At 42.9% G+C, this 21,159-nt stretch overlaps 1 protein-coding gene across 5 annotated transcripts in view; it reads right to left on the bottom strand.

Moving 5' to 3' along the window:
• ehbp1 (EH domain binding protein 1) overlaps positions 1–21,159 on the bottom strand; it is a 344,052-nt gene that overhangs the window by 135,298 nt on the left and 187,595 nt on the right. For all 5 annotated transcript variants that reach the window (XM_048536029.2, XM_059648293.1, XM_059648292.1 and 2 more), the window contains one exon: positions 14,383–14,526. In XM_048536029.2, the coding sequence (XP_048391986.2) occupies positions 14,383–14,526 (144 nt within the window). The remainder of the gene's footprint in view (positions 1–14,382; positions 14,527–21,159) is intronic.

Genomic DNA, 21,159 nt, shown 5'->3' with positions numbered 1-21,159 from the left:
AGGGTTGAATCACCACTACAAGCAGATTGGGGGAGGATTTTCTGGACACTTGTTCTACTTTGTTGGGACCCCTACTGTCAATCGGAATCTGCTACCCTGCGCGAGGTAATGTCATGGCGCTGCCTTCCAGCAACTTTGCAAAGCGGATGAATCCAGGTGAATTTTTTTTAATTATATGTAATACAACAAAATGCTAACAATTGAAGAGTTTAGCAGAATGAGATATGATCACAGCCATGATTGATCAGCCCAAAACATCTGTTTTACCTACTCTCATTCCTTTTGGGCTTCACCCCCGTTAACAGGGAAGGGGAGGAAGAGATATCTCACCTAGAACTCTAAGCCTTGGTTATAGCCTCAATTTCAGAGTATCTCACATGGAGAGGGGAGAGAAATGTCATGTAATTTTAGGGGTCAGAGGTTGGCTGGCTCTGGACACAAGGAAAGTCTGCGAGTCTGCCTCCGTGATATTTTCACCGCAACATCGCAGGTTGTGTGTGTAAGGTTTTCAAGTATTATTTCCATCCAAGGAGTTTTTGTGGTGCAGTGAGTAATGTCTAAGTCCCAATGCAGGATATAGTGGGCACAAAAGTGAATTTACAATTCAGTCAAACAAATTGAAAATCAATCTGCAAATCCTCCCAAAGCATCCAAGAAGCAAGCGGCAAGACACAGAGACAGTTTCCTGGTCAGCCATGTGCTTAAAAGAAGTTAGAGTCTCGACTACCACTATTCAAGAGGTGGCTTGACTGAGACATTAAAGATCCTGAGGGACCTTAGCAGAGAGAAAGTGGAGAGAATGTTTCCTCTTGTGATAGAATCTAAAACTAGGGGGTCATTGCTTAGAAATAATGGGGCTGCCAATTATTGACAGAGGCAATAAGTTTTTTTTTCCCCCTCAGAGTCTGGAGAGCCTTTGGAAATTTCCTTCAATTGATGTTGGAAGCAGACTCTGTGCATATTTTAAAGGCAAAGGCTGATAGATTCTGGATGAGCAAGGGGGTGAAATAACATCCAGAGTAGCCAGGAATGCAGAGTGATCAGATCAGCCAGGATCTTATTAAATGTTGGAGCAGACTTGGGGCGGAGTGGCCAACTCTTGCTCCTAATTTGTACATTTGAATCCATTGTTTCACAATACAACATCATACGCAAAAATGCACATTGCTGTTCCTTGGGGCTGTTTGGCTCATGTGTATTAGATTGATACCAGCAGCTCAGAGTTCAATCCCCGTTCCAGCAGGGATGGACTGGGGACCCACATCCTTGCCCTTCCCCTAGGAAAGGTTGCAGCCATATGGGTCAGACCTGCCTTTATTTTGAGGACTAATGATGGTAATTATTTTCATCCCATATTGCTGTCAATAAACTATAGCCCCAAAATTACTTTCTTTATGCTTTCACATTTCCACACATTCATCTACATCTAGGATTAACAACTTAATCCAAACAACTTTAGCTTTTTGTTAAAATTATATTTGCTAACCATGTTTTCCAATCAAGTTCAGTAATACCATGAACAGAACTACAATATGCCACTATCTTAGGGCTAAAAAGGTTGCAATACTCCCTTGTTAAATTAGTACATAGTTCATTCAATATTCCAATGGAAAACTGTTTGACATTGCAGGTCATAAAAGGTGTTGTCCTAACCACATTCAGTGCTTTAACTTGGTCATTGCAATCAGATTCATTTTCTAAAGCTTATACTGTACAGTACAACAGTTAAACAATGACAAAAGCAGAGAATAAAAACAGACATTGTGCAGAGAGTTTGATTCATCATAGTGGTGCAACTGAAACTGTCTTTCTCTTTACTTTCTGTTGAAAAAAATGCTTTGATCTCAGTTCCAGTCAATTCAAGGACATCAACTGACAAGCCTGCTTAAAACAGCCCAATGCTTAAGCCTAAATGCCCCACCAAACTATGTCATTTTAATAGGCAACCACTGGAAGGTAACAGGCAGACAAAAAGCTAGAATAAGTTCCTTGAGGAGCATGTGACCCCTCACACTTAACTGCATTTACTCTCTTTTCTATACATCTCTATGCTTGTACTTCATTCTGTTGCCAGCAGCAATGACATGCATTGTGACCAAAAAGAAGAGTTTCTACTTTAAAGTATTGTTTTGTACTAGTTCATGTCAGTGCAGGTCACAGGCACAGAAATGAAAAGTCACTGGACTGCCATGGCACAAATTGTCTCGGCGGCTAAAATCAAACAAAGCCCAATTAAACTAATCATAACGTACCACTGAACACAAGGAAGCTCACCTGGTATTTCTGGAATTGAGCATGAATTCCCAACTCTACCCAGTACTTGGTACTTTAATTACCCAGGCCAAACACTGTGAAATTGCTTCTCTGATCTGCTAATGGGTGAGAAATCCTGCCGATGTGGTTTCATGCCAAGGGGCCATTGCGAGATGCGGCAATGTTACTGATGGCATCCTAATGGAGATGACACTTCCTAAACTCAAAGGGAAAATTAACGGGATGCAGTTTACAATACCAGTGATTATTCATTAATTACCAATTTGCTCACTGCTGGAGGCTAGCCATTACAGTACTCTGGATAAATCAATCGATTATGAAGGCCACCCATCAACACCGACAGAAGAATGTACAACAATTAATATTAACCGTTATCAAAGGCACTTGAGATATCTCATTTGTGAAATAAAAGTGTCACAGTGCCACTGGCAGGCAATAGGCTATAGAATTCTAGGAGATAAAACCTTTTTCATTTTTCAATACTTCAAATACTTAAATCATAAATTATTAGAACTGCTATTCATAATTCTGGGAGATCTTTGCCTCACTTAAAGGATTACAGAGTTCAAGTTTTCTCCCCAAATCAATGGTTTTAATGAGTGTTCAATTCTGTTTATAAACTTTGCTCTTTAAAACCATTACAAGAATTTCAATGGTACCTGTGTGTGGTATCCTGGACAACACGGTATTACTAAAGACAAATAACTAGGATCAGAATGATGTTGCTTAACAGATGATATAAAACTTCAACATAATTGCTATTGTGGATTTTATGTGGATTTGTTAGTTGAAACTTTCAAAGTTAAACTGCTGGCTTCTATAGCATTGTTTTGTAACAAAGAACAAACAAAGTATTTAAATAAAATTTAAACAACTGTCAGAGGAATGCCTGAATTCTTGCATCTAAAGACATTTTGCTACAACCCTATCTTTTTTGACCTTACAATTAGCATTTGTTTTTGTTAATTTTGTGTAACATTTTATTTAAAAATTTAAATGAAGAAACTATTGTTTAAGTAAGGGGAACACTGGCTCAGTGGTTAGCACTGCAGCCTCACTGCACCAGGGACCCGGATTTGATTCCATCCTCAGCCGACAGTCTGTGTGGAGTTTGCACATTTTCCCCGTGTCTGTGTGGGTTTCCTCCGAGTGCTCCGGTTTCCTCCCACAGTCCAAAGACGTGCAGGCTAGGTGCATTGGCCATGGGACATTGCCCCTACAGTTCCAGGATGTGCAGGCTAAATGAGAGATTATGGGCCCCAGGGCCGGATATTGGTGGGCTGGTGCACATGACGTGGGCCAAACGGCCTCTTTCCACACTTTAGGGATTCACGTTACAAGAAATGCTCTTAATCTACATCAGTAAACAAAGCTTTTATGCCCACATCTCTTCTGTTCCATTCTAGCCAGCCTGACCTGACACTCCTCAACCTTTCCAATTCACCTCCTCTCACAACTCTCCAAGGTGCTTTAAAACCAATAATTTGTTGTACCCTGTAGAATTTTCATCAAATTCACATAACCTCTGATGCGATACTTACCTATAAGTTATTGTAGCTCTTTTTAAGAGCAGCTTAACACCAACAGATCAAGTGTTTTTGTTATCAGCTTGTAGCACATAGCCACTAGTACATGGTTTGTAGTAGTGTCAGGGAATCAATACACAGTTAGGCTCACAATGCAGCCTCCTCAACATTAGGGAGAGAAAATGCAGGGTGGTGACCAATTTGCAGAACACCCACATCCATTCGTAAAAATGATTCCATGCTTCCACTCGCCTGCTATTTAAACACACCACCGCATTCCTATGCTAACGACTGCGTCTCCAGCCTGCTGCTGTGCTTCAGCGCATCTCAGTAGAAGTTGGCGATGCAGCATCTCATTTTCTGCCTGGGGCACTTGCAGCCTTCGGGGCTCAATGTCAAGTTAATTCATTTTAGAACACCTGAACACTACCTTCAAAATGTCTTTTACCTCCCCACCACACCACAGGTCCTATCATAACAAGGATTGCTTTCAGCACAGCCGACCCATTTTCACTTTGGTAGTCCATCAGTATTCGGCTTCTCTTCTTCCCTGACATAGATTCAGCAATCCCGTTAACTGCCTAACCTTTCTCTCTGGGCTCTGTTTCCACCTATCTGCTCACTCCTACCCATTACTACCATCAAGATAAATACATTTTCCTTATTGCTATCAGTTCTGAAGACGGGGTACCAAGTTTGAATGTTAACACTGTTTGTCTCTCTACAGGGGTGCTGCCAGATCTGCTGAGTTTCTCCAGCACCTTCTGTTTTTGTTACGGATTTTATTTTGCTTTATCATAGCCAGGGTAATGAATTTCTATGAAGCTGTCCTCATGATGTATTTTAAATTTTAATTTAGTTTTATCAGTATTATTGACATAAGTAATTTTAGAGGATAATCACCCACATTATTACCCACCTTAAGATAGTAAGAACTGCAGATGCTGGAGTTAGAGATAACATTGTGCAGTGCTGGAGGAACACAGCAGGCCAGGCAGCATCAGAGGAACAGGAAAGTTGACATTTCAGGTTGGGACCCTTCTTTAGAAATGGGGGAGGGGGAAGGGAGCTCTGAAATAAATAGAGAGAGGGAGCATGGGACTGGGGAAGGTAGTTGGGATGGGGATAGGTGAGTGCAGGAAGGGAGTGTTGGGGATTGATCAGTGAGGTAGGAGGAGCGGATAGATGGGAGAGATGACGGGCTGGTCAAGGAGGTGAGGATGAGAGGAAGGGCTGGTCATGGGATGAGGCCAAGGGTGGGGAGATTTTGAAACTGGTAAAACCCACATTGAGGCCATTGGGTTATAGGCTCCCAAGGTGGAATATGAGGTGCTGCTCCTCCAGTTTACGGGTGGCGTCGTTGTGATACTGGAGGAGGCCCAGGATGGACGTGTTGTCCAGGGAGTGGGAGGGGGAGTTGAAGTGGTTCGTAACTGTAAAGTGTTGATGTTTGTCGCGAGCCGAGTGCACGTGCTCTACAAAGCAATCGCCAAGCCTCTGCGTGGTCTCACCAATGTAGAGGAGGCCACATCGGGAGCAGTGAATGCAATAGACCATATTGACAGATGTGCGGGTGAGCCTCTGCCTGATGTGAAAGGTTTATTTGGTTCCTTGGATGGCAGTGAGGGGGGAGGTGTAGGGGCGGGTGTAGCACCTCCTGTGGTTGCAGGGAAAGATGCTGGGGTGGTGGGACTAGTGGGGAGTGTGGAGCGGACGAGGGAGTCACAGAAAGCCGTCCCTACAGAAGGCAGATGGGGTGGGGAGCGAAATATATCTTTGGTTGTGGGGTCAGATTGCAGGTGGCAGAAGTAGCAGAGAATGATACATTGAATCCGGAGGTTAGTCGGGTGATACGTAAAATTATCGTTTCCACTCAGGACCCTTCTTCAGAAATGGGGGTAAGAGGAAAGGGAGCTCTGAAGTAAATAGAGATTTCTGAAGAAGGGTCCTGACCCAAAGCATCAATTTTTCTGCTCCTCTGATGCTGCCTGGCCTGATGTGTTCCTCCAACTCCACACTGCGTTATCTCTTATTATCCACTTTTGTGCCTCACTACAATTCTGATGCAACAAGACTCTAATACATAGTTCTGTTTTGAGCTCGAGTTTTAGCTAGGTGTTCATTTCTCTGTATTTTGTTGAAAATATTAATTTGGATGGTTAAATCCTTCCTGAAACCTTTGTCGTGTCCCACGTGTAAGGGAGGTGCCCCTGGTGATACATCACGCTGTAATTGATCAATGCTACTGATATATTCCCATTCATGTTTCTTTTTCAGTGGCTATTACCTTAAGTAACTTATGGACATTAAATTTCAATGAACATTCCTTAGTCTTTGATTGATCTAATCTCTTTTTTGTTTTATTTCCCTTGTATTTTCTGCTGGCCAAATAATATCTGTCCATGAGATAGTAGGAACTGCAGATGCTGGAGAATCTGAGATAACAAGGTGTACAGCTGGATGAACACAGCAGGCCAAGCAGCATCAGAGGAGCAGCAAAGCTGATGTTTCAGGCCTAGACCCTTGTTCAGAAATTGATGCTGCTTGGCCTGCTGTGTTCATCCAGCTCCACACCTTGTTATCTCAATATCTCTGCATGGTCGCTTTGTGCCTCAGAGGGAAGTTCTCTGATTGTCACTAACAATCTGGACTCCAGATACTCCCCAGGAGCAAATTACTGCAGATGCTGGAATCTGTAATGAAAACCCGAAATGCGGGAGATCGCAGCGGCTCAGGTAGCATCAATGAAGAGAAAGCAAGCTATCGTTTTGAGTCTAGATGACTCTTTATCAGAGGTGAACTGATACTCTCTATCTGTTCAGCTTTGAAAATAATTTCTCTCAGTCCTTTCCCCTTTTCTTTATTTATTCTGCACTGAGTGTCTCCATCTTTTGTAGGCTAAGGGACACGAAAAGAAAGCTGGATGTTCTTTAGTCAGAAAGTTACTCCCCTGCAAACTCCTAGGCCACTGTCATATTTAAAAGAAAGGTCAAAATTTCTTTCTATATGAGGTGGTGACTGACAATTCTAATCTTTCATATGAGAGGTCGAATCTTAGTCAAGCAATTTTATCTGTTTACATTGCAGGTATTATGAGGTTCTCCAGAGACCGAGTCTGCCGGTGATCAGAGCGTAACAGGCTGAATAAAAGGTGGTTAGAGACAAATAAAAAACTGCAGATGCTGGAATCCAAGGCACACAAACAGGAAGCTGGACGTACACAGCAAGCCAGACAGCATCTGGAAGCAACAACCAAAATGGTGACTTCTCCTTCCCTCCAGATGCTTCCTGGCTTGCTGTTTACTTCCGGCCTCCTGTTTGTCCACCTAGATAAAAAGGTGATGCCTGAAGTCCAGATAATATTCATGCACGATATTTATGGGAAAACTTCCCAACTTTTACAAGATTCTTCCTTCTCCCAACTGGTTCAATTTCTTGGTTTAATTTCTAAGTCCAGTCCTCCACCGACCATTGACGTCCTTCACCTTTTGCTGTAGCAGATGCTCCCACGTAACACTTCTCTCTCTTTACTGTTATACAGCAGTTAAAATTCAAAGCAGCCACCTGTGTTTATCTTCATTATGCCCCCAGAGGCCGGATACCAAAGAGTAAAGTTTGTCTGGATTGTGTTCAGGTGGCCAATCTGTGTTGCACCACAACTGTTGGCCTGTAAAGATCTTTCCATTGAATGTGGATGGTAATCAATTATTCTCAAGAAATAGTTCTTAGAAAAACACAAATGATAGTTTGGAATTAATCAGAAATAGATTAAAACATTGGTTTAATGCTACTGGGTATATAATGCATGCTGATATGCTCTGCCAGTATGTTTATTTGGAAATCAATACTTATTAAAAAGGGATGACAATACTAAATAAAAGATCAGGAGTATTCAACTAAATGACGGAACACTCAGAGCTTTTACTTCTTTTACTTCTGTGTAATATTAAAATATTGAAAAACAATTGCCTATGAGTTTGAAACAATTGCATGTCTTGTATTGGGATACCTAATCTGTAAACTGTACAATTACGAATTGCTTTCTACACTTAACACTTTTAATGACAATATACTAAGATTGAACAATTCATGCAGATTTTAATGCTTATGTAACTAGTACAAATATTTATTTGTCCTTATTCTTGATGGCATTATTAAATCAGTGTAAGAAAAACAGCATTTTTTCCACCCAATTCACTGTAATACTTTCATGCCCTCTATAATATGCCCTTGTCAATTTTACTGTATGATGCAACCCTCCTCTTGGAATATCAACTATATTTCAACAATACCGTTTAACATTATCACCCACCGAACAGCCTGTGTGTCTGAAATAGAATAGGTTTCATTTATGTAAGAAAAAAATGAAGCTGGAGATAAAAGTTCAGATTCTGAATTTATATCCTAAGGAAGCAGAATACTTTAATCATACTTTTTAAATGTAATCTTCAAATAATGCATATCAAAGACTGTATGCAGTCTTGCATAAAAGCAAAGATTAACCAAACATACCTTTTAAAAGGAACAAAATTATACTTAAACTTGCAGGTAAAATGAAATGCCACTTACTACTGCTTTCTGTTTCCATTTGTGTTTTGCACCACAATTTTGCTACTGTAGGTTTTATTGACAATTTCAACCAGTATCTGGTCGCAAAATATCATGCCATTTTTCTGTGCAGCACTCAAATTTGCAAATCTGATAAGGCATCAAATGTTGCTACTACAAACAATTCCTATTCCCACCTCTTTGTACCTATTTTATTAATACAGTCTACAATATTATGTGCTATAGTTCATGACCTAATTACCGAGTGCTTAAAACCGTTAAGTGTTCATGTAGAATGTCATTCTTTTTTCTAGGTAGCCCAGCTAATTTATCTTGACAGTAGCTGACCAGGGTCCCCAATCTATGCAGAGTGACAGCAGGGCGTTGCACCCAGGTTGGGCTTAGAAAATTTGTCAGGATCCCTGCTTCTGATCAACACCCATTATGGAAAATGCACGTGAATTAATACACAAGGCGGCCAGAATTAAGTTCAGCTGTGTCACCCTTTATATATTGCTGCCATCCACTGTCAAGACTCACATCTGAATTACACTTGACTTGACACCTTAACTGTGTCTCTGCACAGAAGGTACTCAACTATCTCCAAGCAGTTAGTGCTCGTGTCCTTCTGCACAGGACTGGTTAAAGGTTAAATATCACAGAGGCAAAAGGATTTAAATGCATTATGATTTGAAGAAAAAGAAGAGTTCTTGCACAACATCTGACACAACACAAATTCCCTGAATTTTTCAGGGAAAATTGCTGCTTACTCTCTTCAGCATTTTTGTCTTTAATGTGCCTGAGGTATCGCTCCTGATTAAAATTGCTGAGATCTGTGGAGCTCCTCAACAGATACAGCCACTTGTGCACTGCCCCCTTTCTCATCTGAGCTGTCTTGCTCTCTTGCTAGTGAAGGCAGTTCTGCTAGACCACCCATGACTGCAGCCAAGCTACAAGAGTCAGCCAACAAAAAATGTGACATAGAGGTAACTCACTGCTTAAACAAAGTGAACTTTCCACAGTGATAAACCATACAAGTCAATCAGCATGCTGAAATGAGAAACCAACAACTGACAGTTTAGTGGTTCATTTCAATATTTAAGTGAGGCCAACTTCTACCATTAAACTGCCCTAATGAATTCAGCACAAGTAGTAAGGAAGGACCAGGGCATTCCAATATTGAAAACTGGTTCTGCAAGCAGTACAAGACCCTCATTTAAATAAAACATTCCAATTACGGAATGATTCCTGTATCCATTCCTGATGCAAACCTGCTCACCTAAACCAATGTATCAGTCAGTAAACTCCTCAGTGAGAGAGCTTCTATGCTTCCTGCCTACAATACTGTGACCTGAGCAAGCCAGTTAACAGCTAAATGAATGAGAACTGTGCACCGGATCCATGGTCACATGTTTAGGAGGAATCAAATTTTAATAACATAATATAACCAATTTAGTTTAAATCATTTTCTGTGGCTAAATAGAGAGCAGTGAGAAACTGTTAGTAAGAATGCAGAGGTCATATGGCAGGTGACAAAGTTGATGACTTCAGATTTCTCAATTTAAACTGGAAATTGCAGCTATATGAATACTCAACATCAGACAAGCACAACAGCAGGACGCAAAAGACTGAAGTTGAACTATATTCCTTAAAATAAATTTTAATAAATTTAATGACTTAACAACAGCTTGGCAGTGAACAGGGGTCTTTGTAAATTTGATGTTGGCTATCCCAGTGGAGTGAAAAATCTTGAAACTAGTGATGCGATTGGTTATTTTGTATAAGAAGCTAATAGCACAAACCATGTCATATTTCAGCCTGGAAAGCAGTCACAGGTCTTTAGTTGAGATACGTTTCATTGTAATTCTCAACAAGATCAGCCGTTACAAAAATTCCAACAACAACCTCTCCTCCATACCCTTGCCAAAATATGCAACATTTTCTGATAGGATTTAATAGCTTGCTCTCTGTTTAGAGAAGCAAAGAACTCACAAAAATTAAATTTAGGACATTCATTTATTCTACATTAGTAATACAGTAACGCATTACACTTGAAACACTATAACATTCCGAAAGTAGTGCAAGGACTAGTTTCCAGAACATCTTGTAAGAAGGGGCAAATTAGGGACCAAAAGGGTGACTTCTGAACAAAGACAGAGGGCTTAGATAAGGTACTAAAGGAACACTTTCCATCTGTCTTCATCAAGAAAAAGATGCTTATCAAAGATAGTTGTGTCACTGAACAGCTTAAAACTAATAAACAGAAAAATCTGGCTGTACTTTAATTTGACAGGATGAGAACACCTGAAATCAAGGATAGTGTGCAAGTTGGAGAGACACTGATCATACCATATTTTAATCTTTCTCAGGTATGGATGGCGCTGAAGGGTGGGATAATTGCATAGTTACACGCTTGTTAAAGAAAATGGTTTAAGGATTGATATTTTCTAATCAAATTGCTGAGAGATGCTATTACACGCCTCTGAAGCACATTGGTTTTGAGCCTGGGCCTCCCGGCCCAGAAGGATTCAATGACAAGTTGAGCAACTATAGGCCAGTCAGTTTAATCTTCGTGGTAGGGTATATTTGCCAAATGAGAACTAGGACAAAATTAATAGCCACTTAGACCAGGTAAATGAATTAAGGAAAACCAATTTAGATTTTTAGTGACTAACCGCGCTTAAGCAACTTGATGGAGTTTACCAACGAGAATCATGTTGTTGATTTGATGCAGATGAACTTCCAAAAAGGCATTTGATAAAGAACTACATAACAGGTAAAATTAAACCTCGTGGAATAAAATGGATATCAAAGGCCTTGTTTCAAGTCCCACCTGCTCCAAATGTATATATAATATCTCTGAACAGGTTGATTTGGAAAGTATCAAAAATGGACATTGGATGAAAACAAAACTAGCCCAGTACTGAGAAACAGAGTGGTGGTGAATTGTTGCTTTTGGGACTGGAGGGAGATACGAAGAGGGGTTCCCCAGGATCAGAATGGGCACCACTGCTTTTCTTTATCTGTTGAATGACCTGGTCACGGTTGTACAAAGCATAAATTCAACAGTTGAAGATCACACAGAATTTTGAAGTATAGTGAACTGCAAGCATGAGAGATAGATTTCAGGGAGGCATAAGTTGGTGGAAAGGGTTAATAAGAGGCTGGAGAAATTCAGTGCAGAGTCTTGTAAAACAATAGCTTTTTGGACGAATTAAGGGAGGCCATACGAAATAACAGGTACAATACTAAATGGTGCAGAAGCAAATGAAATTTAAGGTACACGTACGCATATCATTAAAGGTGACACGACAGGTATGTTAATAAGACACATGGGAGCTTCAGCGTAATAAATAAAGGCGTGCAGTACAAAAATAAGGAGATTATGGTGAGCCCTGATCAAACACTACTTCAGTATCAACTGGAGTATTGCGGCCAATTTTGGGCATCACACTTTTGGACAGATGTCAATGTACCAGAAAAGGTGCAGAAAAGATTTACGAGTATGGCTCCAGGGATGAGGGGCTTAGTTTAAACGATAAATTGGAAAGGTCTGGGCAGCTCTTCTTACAAGAGGAGACAGGGCATTTGACATAAGTGTTCAAAATCATTACTGGACAGAGCACATGGGGATAAACAGGTTCTCACTCCTCCACCAATGGGAATAGAGGGCACTAATTTTAGATGAATGGCAAAAGAATCAATGGCAACATGAGAATAAACTTTTCATGAGAGAGATTAAGATCTGCAATGTACTGTCTGAGAGTGTGGTGGAGGCAGATTCACTCAAGTGATTAGGGTCTGGTAATGTGTAGAGTGTAGTAAAGGCAGATTCTAAAAAGACTTTCAAAAAGGGATCAGATAACTATTTGAAGAAAAAAAATGAAGGGTCTCAGAGAAAGTGCACGTGAGTTAGACTAACTGAATTATTCTTGCAGAGAGCCAGAAGAGACATGACAGCCAAATGACCTCCTTTAATGAAGTAACTATTCTAAGATTCTATATCCTACTTGATCTTTCAGTAAGATCAATGCAATTGCTCATTCTAGATCCAGCACAATTCACATGCCACATTCAAATTTCTGAGACACACTTAAAAATTAAGCAATTCATCATTTCAGATAGGCAATAATTTTCCAGCAACAGACTATTGTGGAATCATAATACCAGCTGCCTGTTTAAAAAACTGTGACCGGCAATTAAACAATAAAGCCAGAGTTGTGAATTACAGCCTAAATAGTAACTCTAAAGTTTTTGAGAAGATTTGTAGCTCTAGAATGAGGTTGTAGACTTGCTTGGCGAGCTGTTTGATTGCAGATGTTTTGTTACCCTGCTAGATAGCATCGTCAGTGCACCTCTGGTGAAGCGTTAGTGTCCTATCCCGCTTGTTATTTATTTATATGCCTCGGTTTGCTGGGGTGGTTGGCATCACTTCCAGTTCTGTTTCTCAGTGGTTTGTATATCGGGTCCAGATCAATGTGCTCGTTGATGGAGTTCTGGTTGGAATGCCAGGCCTCCAGGAATTCCCTGGCATATCTCTGTTTAGCTTATTATGGGTGTGTTGTCCCAGTCGAATTTGTGTCCTTCTTTTCCTGCACCAGAACATAATTCAAACGAACCACAACATACTGTACCAACCCAGAATTGAGCAAAGCAGAACAGGAGCGCTTATACAGACTTTTTAAAGGGAATGGATACCCAGGAAGCACAATCGGCCATTACCTCTGTGACAGACCACAAGAAGACGACACAACATGACCAGACACGCTAGTCACCCTACTGTATATTACAGACATATTAGATGACCATAAGACTACTCAGACCCCTAAGTATCAGGGTAGCTCACAAACCAACAATTACCCTGCGACGGCTACTGACGAAAGTAAAGGATCACATACCCACAACCAATAAAGCTAATGTAATTACAAAATACCACGCAAAGACTGGGAGAAACGTTACATAGGCCAAACTGGAAGAAAACTGACAATAAGGATACATGAACACCAATGAGCCACTAAGAGACATGACCAATTCTCACCGGTCTCAATACACACTAACAAAGGAAGACATGAATTCGACTGGGACAACACATCCATAATAGCACAAGCCAAACAGAGATATGACAGGGAATTCCTGGAGGCCTGGCATTCCAACTGGAACTCCATCAATAAACACATTGAACTGGGCCCGACGTACAAACCACTGAAGAACAGAACTGGAAGTGATGCCAACCATCCCAGCAAACCGAGGCACCTAAATAACAAGCGGGATAGGACACTAATGCTTCACCAGAGGCAATAAACAATAGGTGCAGGAGTAGGCCATTTGGCCCTTTGAGCCAGGCGCACTGATGATGTTACCTAACACGGTGATGAAACATGTGCAATCAAACACACTGGCTTGGTGAACAAGTCTACAACCTCAATAGTAATTCATCCAATGTTTACTTATCAACAAATAGCTTTACAACCTTAAACGTTTTGTCAGTGCAGCAGAATACTACATTGTGCTTTACAAGTCCTAAAACAATATTGCTTCACACTTACAGTAAACACTGCCACAAGACATATTTTAGTATTATCACCATGGCATGACCTGAGATGGTATGGCTGCTAGTGAAACATTGCTTCTGACACCAAAAGCAGTTTGAGTTCATGGGAAGGAACTAGTTGAATGAAAGAAGGCAGCAGAGGGTGTCATGTAACGGAAGAGCCAGGGTGCAAGGTTTTAATACTGAATGGAGTGCCCCAGGATGTGCTGATGGGGCTTCTGCTGTTTCTGATCTACAGCAACAGTTGAAGACACACAATCCTCATGTAAACTGGCTATGTTTGCTGATGATACTAATTACAGAAATTGGCTGTGGAAAGAGATGAAGCACCCAGGGACCTAAAATAGCAATTAGATAAAATGTGCAATTGGGGTAATCAGCTAAATGCCAGGAAATGCTTGGAACAAATATAGAGTCAGCAATGTCATCAGTGGTCTGCTTTGATTTGACACTGTCCCAGTAACTACAATGTAAAACTGTTACCTCATTCAGCTGTTTGTTGTGAGTTGGTGTTACTGATTGAATGGCTGACTGTTTACTTGCTGCTTTTAAAGCTGCATCCCTCCTTGCCTGTTCCAGAAGGAGTCTTGCTCGCTCTTTCAATTCTTCCTGTCTTGTTGCCATTCTCTGTTTAGAGGTAAAAACATACGTGAAATTTATTAAAATGTGTTTATTTTACAATGAACACATCAGTAAGCAATATTCTTTTTACAGACATTATTATAAAAGAGCAAGTGCATTATAAATAGTTCGAAATGCTAAAAGCTATTTAATGTTGGATAGGTTTTCCCAGGTAACCTCAATTGATGTCTTAGTTCAACTGCGAACTATTATGCATGCATTAAAGCAATCAGATCATAATTATTTTTTCCACTTTTTGTTAATAAAGGGACTGCTAAAAACACCTAGTGAATGGCTTTGCAGTATCAAGGCATATGATCTGAAAATGATTGCCTAGCGATATGGTTCCGCAACTGTGTTGCACTGTAGAAGAAAAGCAGACCTTGGATTGACAGATGTTTCCACATTCAGCATCCACTAGCCATGGATCTTTTACTGGGAGGAAAATAAAATCATATTTCATTCTGCTCCTGTTCTTCCACCGTAACTAGGCACTATTTATTCACTGTGAAGGTGGATGAACACCGCAGGCCAAGCAGCATCTCAGGAGCACAAAAGCTCACGTTTCGGGCCTAGACCCTTCATCAGAAAGGGGGATGGGGAGAGGGTTCTGGAATAAATAGGGAGAGAGGGGGATGCGGACCGAAGATGAAGAGAAAAGAAGATAGGTGGAGAGGAGAGTATAGGTGGGGAGGTAGGGAGGGGATAGGTCCGTCCAGGGAAGACGGACAGGTCAAGGAGGTGGGATGAGGTTAGTAGGTAGGAAATGGAGGTGCGGCTTGGGGTGGGAGGAAGGGATGGGTGAGAGGAAGAACAGGTTAGGGAGGCAAAGCCAGGCTGGGCTGGTTGTGTGATGCAATGGGGGGAGGGAACAAACTGGGCTGGTTTTGGGATGCAGTGGGGGAAGGGGAGATTTTGAAGCTGGTGAAGTCCACATTGATACCATTGGGCTGCAGGGTTCCCAAGCGGAATAGGAGTTGCTATTTCTGCAACCTTCGGGTGGCATCATTGTGGCACTGCAGGAGGCCCATGATGGACACGTCATCTAAAGAATGGAAGGGGGAGTTGAAATGGTTCGCGACTGGGAGGTGCAGTTGTTTATTGCGAACCGAGCAGAGGTGTTCTGCAAAGCGGTCCCCAAGCCTCCGCTTGGTTTCCCCAATGTAGAGGAAGCCACACCGGGTACAATGGATACAGTATACCACATTGGCAGATGTGCAGGTGAACCTCTGCTTAATATGGAAAGTCATCTTGGGGCCTGGGATGGGGTGAGGGAGGTGGTGTGGGAGCAGGTGTAGCATTTCCTGCGGTTGCAGCGGAAGGTGCTGGGCGTGGTGGGGTTGGAGGGCAGTGTGGAGCGAACAAGGGAGTCATGGAGAGAGTGGTCTCTCCGGAAAGCAGACAGGGGTGGGGATGGAAAAATGTCTTGGGTGGTGGGGTCGGATTGTAGATGGCGGAAGTGTCAGAGGATGATGCGTTGTATCCGAAGGTTGGTGGGGTGGTGTGAGAGAACGAGGGGGATCCTCTTGGGGTGGCTGTGGCAGGGGGGCGGGGTGTGAGGGATGTGTCGCGGGAGACGCGGTCAAGGGCGTTCTCGACCACTGAGGGGAAAGTTGCGGTCCTTGAAGAACTTGGACATCTGGGATATGTGGGAGTGGAATGCCTCATCGTGGGAGCAGATGCGGCGGAGGTGGAGGAATTGGGTATAGGGGATGGAATTTTTGCAGGAGGGTGGGTGGGAGGGAGGAGGTGTGTTCTAGGTAGCTGTGAGAGTCGGTAGGCTTGAAATGGACATCAGTTACAAGCTGGTTGCCTGAGATGGAGACTGAGGGGTCCAGGAATTTGAGGGATGTGCTGGTGATGGCCCAGGTGAACTCAAGGTTGGGGTGAAAGGTGTTGGTGAAGTGGATGAACTGTTCGAGCTCCTCTGGGGAGCAAGAGGTGGCGCCGATACAGTCATCAATGTAGTGGAGGAAGAGGTGGGGTTTGGGGCCTGTGAAGGTGCGGAAGAGGGACTGTTCCACGTAACCTACAAAGAGGCAGGCATAGCTGGGGCCCATGGCCACTCCCTTTGTCTGTAGGAAGTGTTAGGAATTGAAAGAGAAGTTGTGGAGGGCCCCAAGATGAATTTCCATATTAAGCAGAGGTTCACCTGCACATCTGCCAATGTGGTATACTGTATCCATTGTACCCGGTGTGGCTTCCTCTACATTGGGGAAACCAAGCGGAGGCTTGGGGACCGCTTTGCAGAACACCTCCGCTCGGTTCGCAATAAACAACTGCGCCTCCCAGTCGCAAACCATTTCAACTCCCCCTCCCATTCTTTAGATGACATGTCCATCATGGGCCTCCTGCAGTGCCACAATGATGCCACCCGAAGGTTGCAGGAACAGCAACTCATATTCCGCTTGGGAACCCTGCAGCCCAATGGTATCAATGTGGACTTCACCAGCTTCAAAATCTCCCCTTCCCCCACCGCATCCCTAAACCAGCCCAGCTCTTCCCCTCCACCCACTGCATCCCAAAACCAGCCCAGCCTGTCTCTGCCTCCCTAACCTGTTCTTCCTCTCACCCATCCCTTCCTCCCACCCCAAGCTGCACCTCCATCTCCTACCTACTAACCTCATCCCACCTCCTTGACCTGTCTGTCTTCCCTGGACTGCCCTATCCCCTCCCTACCTCCCCACCTATACTCTCCTCTCCACCTATCTTCTTTTCTCTCCATCTTCGGTCCGCCTCCCCCTCTCTCCCTATTTATTCCAGAACTCTCACCCCATCCCCCTCTCTGATGAAGGGTCTAGGCCCGAAACGTCAGCTTTTGTGCTCCTGAGATGCTGCTTGGCCTGCTGTGTTCATCCAGCTTCACACTTCATTATCTTGGATTCTCCAGCATCTGCAGTTTCCATTATCACTATTTATTCACTTAAGGGTTGCAAACTTCACAAGTTCGATATTTATTGCTAGCTGCCTTGAGAAGGTGTGGTGAGCTGCCTGGTAAAACACTGCATGTGATGTCGGTGCACCCACAAAGTTGTTCAGAAGGGATTTCCAGGATTTTAACCCAGTGACAGTGAAGAAACAGCAATATATTTCCTAGTCAGGATGGTGAGAATTGGAGAGGAACATAGAAGACATGGTTCTCCAAATCATCCGCTGCTTTTGTCCTTCTTGTTAGATTGTGTGTGTTTTTTAGGTGCTGTCTATGGAGACTTGGTGGGTTGTTTTAGTGCATCCTGTAGATGGTACACACTGGTGCCATTGTGAATTAGTGATGGAGAGAATGAATATTAACGCTGTTGGATGGGATACCAAGCAAATGGGCTGCTTATTCCGGGATATGTCAAGTTTCTTGAGTGTTGTTTGTGCTGCACTCATCTAGCAAGGCAGGGAGTATTACAATACACTTCTGACTTGCACTTGCTGGATGGTGGACAGGCTTTGGGAAGCAAGAGGCGAGCTGTTCATCATTAATCCTTAATCTCTAACCTTCCCTTGTAGAAAAGTGTTTACATTCCAGTTTCTCTTTGTTGGAGCACTTTAGCTATAAGGAGGGGTTGCATAAGCTAGGGATGTTTTCTTTAGATCAGAAAACGCAGTTAGGCATCCTGAGGTATAGAAAATTATGAGGGGGGAATGGAAAGCATGAATAGAAAGCAGTTGTTGCCCCGAGTTGTACAGTCAGTAACAAGGAGGCATAATTTTAAGGTGAAAGGCTGGAGGTTTAAAGGGGACTTGAGGAAATTATTTTCAACCAGAGAATGGTGGGAAGCTGAAATGCACTGTCTGGGAGAGTAGTTCAGGTGGAAGACGTCACAACCTTTAAAAGGTACTTGGATGAGCACTTGGAATGTCATGATATTCAAGGCTGTAGGCTCAGTGCTGTTAAGTGGGCCTAGTGCAGATTTAGAGTAGGTTTTGTTTGTGTGGACATGGTGGGCTTCTTTAATACTGTACAACTTGATGATTCAAAGTGAGATCAGTCCACAGGCATCAGCCTCAATATGTGGTGGTTTCCCTCTACACAGTGCACTTAAGAACTCATGAAGTGGCCTCACTGCCTTCCCAAGGTACCCATGACTCCTCCAGTCTCTTCAACCATAATTACAATACTGTGGACAATATGGGCATCCAGTTATAGAAGGATATTAAAGCTATAGGGAACATGCAATTGTATTCACTAAGGTGATGCCAGGAATTGGACTGTAGAGTTATGGGGTGCAGCAACTATTTATATTGCGACTGTAACACAGTCTTGCTGTTTGCATGTCTGCCATTTTTGAAGTTGCTATTCTGCACAACACTCACTGTATAGCTTTTCACAAACGGCAAATCTAATCTTTCCATTTCATGGTTTTAAAGAAATTGCAAGCAAAGTCTTAACTCCTGCATTGTGTATTGCACATATCTAGAGTGTATGTTCATGATTTGCAAAATTCACCATTCTTCAAGAATACACCCCCTACAAACAGGGAGAGTCTACTGTATTTGGAAACGAGGGAGATCAAAATCAGAGGACTAAATACAGGCTTGCCGGCCTTCCATCACTGCAAAAACCAGGGTCAATCACCCTTACTCCCCACACAATACTCTGTCATCTACAGTAATCTGGTCTTGCAGGGTCCAAATAGGTTGCAATCCTGGTTTATGCAAAAGGTTTATGAACAAAATAAAAGCACGTAGAGTTGGAGTCGGGGTAATTAAAACAACTGCAGAGGTCGGTATCCTGTCACCAAGTCACCCTTTATATTCACATGTACAATACACTGGCAGTGGCCAGCAAGTGCAGAGTCAGTCCTCAGCAGAGGAGATTCTAATCCTCTGGTTGTATTGATCAGCCAAGGCTTCCCTGGCTGGGTTGTTAACCAGGCCAATCAAGAACCCTGTAGTCAATGAGATCTGCCTGGTTCCAACCACTACATTCCCCACCCCCATCAAGGTCTGGGGATGTAAGCCTGGTCTTTTGTTTGTAGCTTGTTTTGCGATGTTTTCACCCCACATCTGGTTACTCTAACTCAGACACGGGCAGTGTACACCAGACTGTAGCCGGTCTCTTCCATCCGGAACATCTCGGAAGAGTTTCCTCCTCTACTTCCAGTGGTAATGGTATTGAGGCTGTATCCGTTTCAGACTCAGATTTCTTCAACACTTGACAGAGGGAGAGCATCTGCAGTTTCTGACTGGCCTTCTGGCTGTTCTGAGGAGATAGGTGTTTTGGTCCAGCCCAGTTTGAGAGATAACAGCTTTCAGGTGATCCACGAGTTGTTCAAGACAGTGTCACCTACCTGAACATTGCAAGTAACAGGACATGATGTCGCGTCAATCTTACCTCATACCCACACAGGACCAGTTCCATGATTCCAGCACCAAACTTCGTCCCCAGAATGAAATTGTCTCTCATTCGGAGGAGGCATGTGGCCAGCACTGGTATTCCTACTTTCATTTCACCCTCCCCTGCAGGTGTGGAAATATCAGGTTTAACCTGACGCGCAGTCTTCTCCCCATCAGCAACTCTGCTGGAGCTATCCCTGTAGTTGCATGTGTTGTGGTCCTATAATCAAACAGGAGCCAGGGCAGTTTGGTATCAATTGATGCTGTAGGCTGCTTCTTTAAGCCTTTAATGTTTGGACTGCTCTTTTCACTAGATCATTGGATGATGGATGGTAAGAAGCTGTCCTTTTGTGCTGGTAAATGACAGCCTATTGCCCATTACGAATACTTACTGGAGTTCATCTATTACAATTAATGCTCACAGCTTCTCAATCATCATTCCTAAGTTTGTTGAACGGACCTTATACACATCCAACAACTTTGAACACGCATCCAGAATGACCAGGAACATCTAGCCCATAGAAGGATTGGCACAGTCAACATGCAACCGAGTCCAGAGTTTACCTGGCCACTCCCACGGATGTGAGGGTGCTGTTGGTGCAATTTCTGTACTTTTGGAACTGCTCCACCAACGCAGCTATGTCAACATCCAAACCTGGCCACCAGACATGGCTACTTGGCTTCCTGGACGGCATTCTAACTTGTATTTGTACTTGCTGAGAATAAGGGCCCAATGCTGAGTTCTACTGGAAGCTATGGGCGGCATCACCTTGTCTTCCTTCAGCAGACCTAGCAGGGGTTTGAGATCTGTTACTGTGACAAAATCCCATCTGTCAAGGTACTGGTGGAACATCCACACATAAAAGACGATTGCTAAACCTTCCTTCTCTATCTGGGCAAGTGTCAGCATCAGCCAAAGTCCACATAACATATGCTATCAGGTACTCCTCTCGGGGAGGGATTGCATGTCAGTGATACTTCTCACTTCGGACTGTAGTGGGCCAACATCTTATAGACAACAAAAGATGCTTTTTCACTTCCTTAATAGTTGCTTCTTGGTTCTGCAGCCATTTTCACAGCTGAGCCTTTTCAACAGCAGATGTAAGGGTGCCAAGATGCAGGCCAGGTTACATATGAATTTTCCGTAATAATTCACTAACCCAAGGAAAGACCTAAGCTCTGGTACAGACATGGAAGCCAGGGCTTCTTTGATCACCCTCGCTTTCTCTTTCAATGGGTGTAACCCAGTTTTGTTGACTCTGTAACCCAAGTAGGTTAACTGGGGCACCTGGAGCATACATTTTTCCCATC

This window comes from Stegostoma tigrinum, chromosome 9 (assembly GCF_030684315.1).
Source record: "Stegostoma tigrinum isolate sSteTig4 chromosome 9, sSteTig4.hap1, whole genome shotgun sequence".
Taxonomy (NCBI): domain Eukaryota; kingdom Metazoa; phylum Chordata; class Chondrichthyes; order Orectolobiformes; family Stegostomatidae; genus Stegostoma; species Stegostoma tigrinum.
Note: the sequence above shows the minus strand (reverse complement) of the source record. Positions and strands in the feature narration are given on the sequence as shown.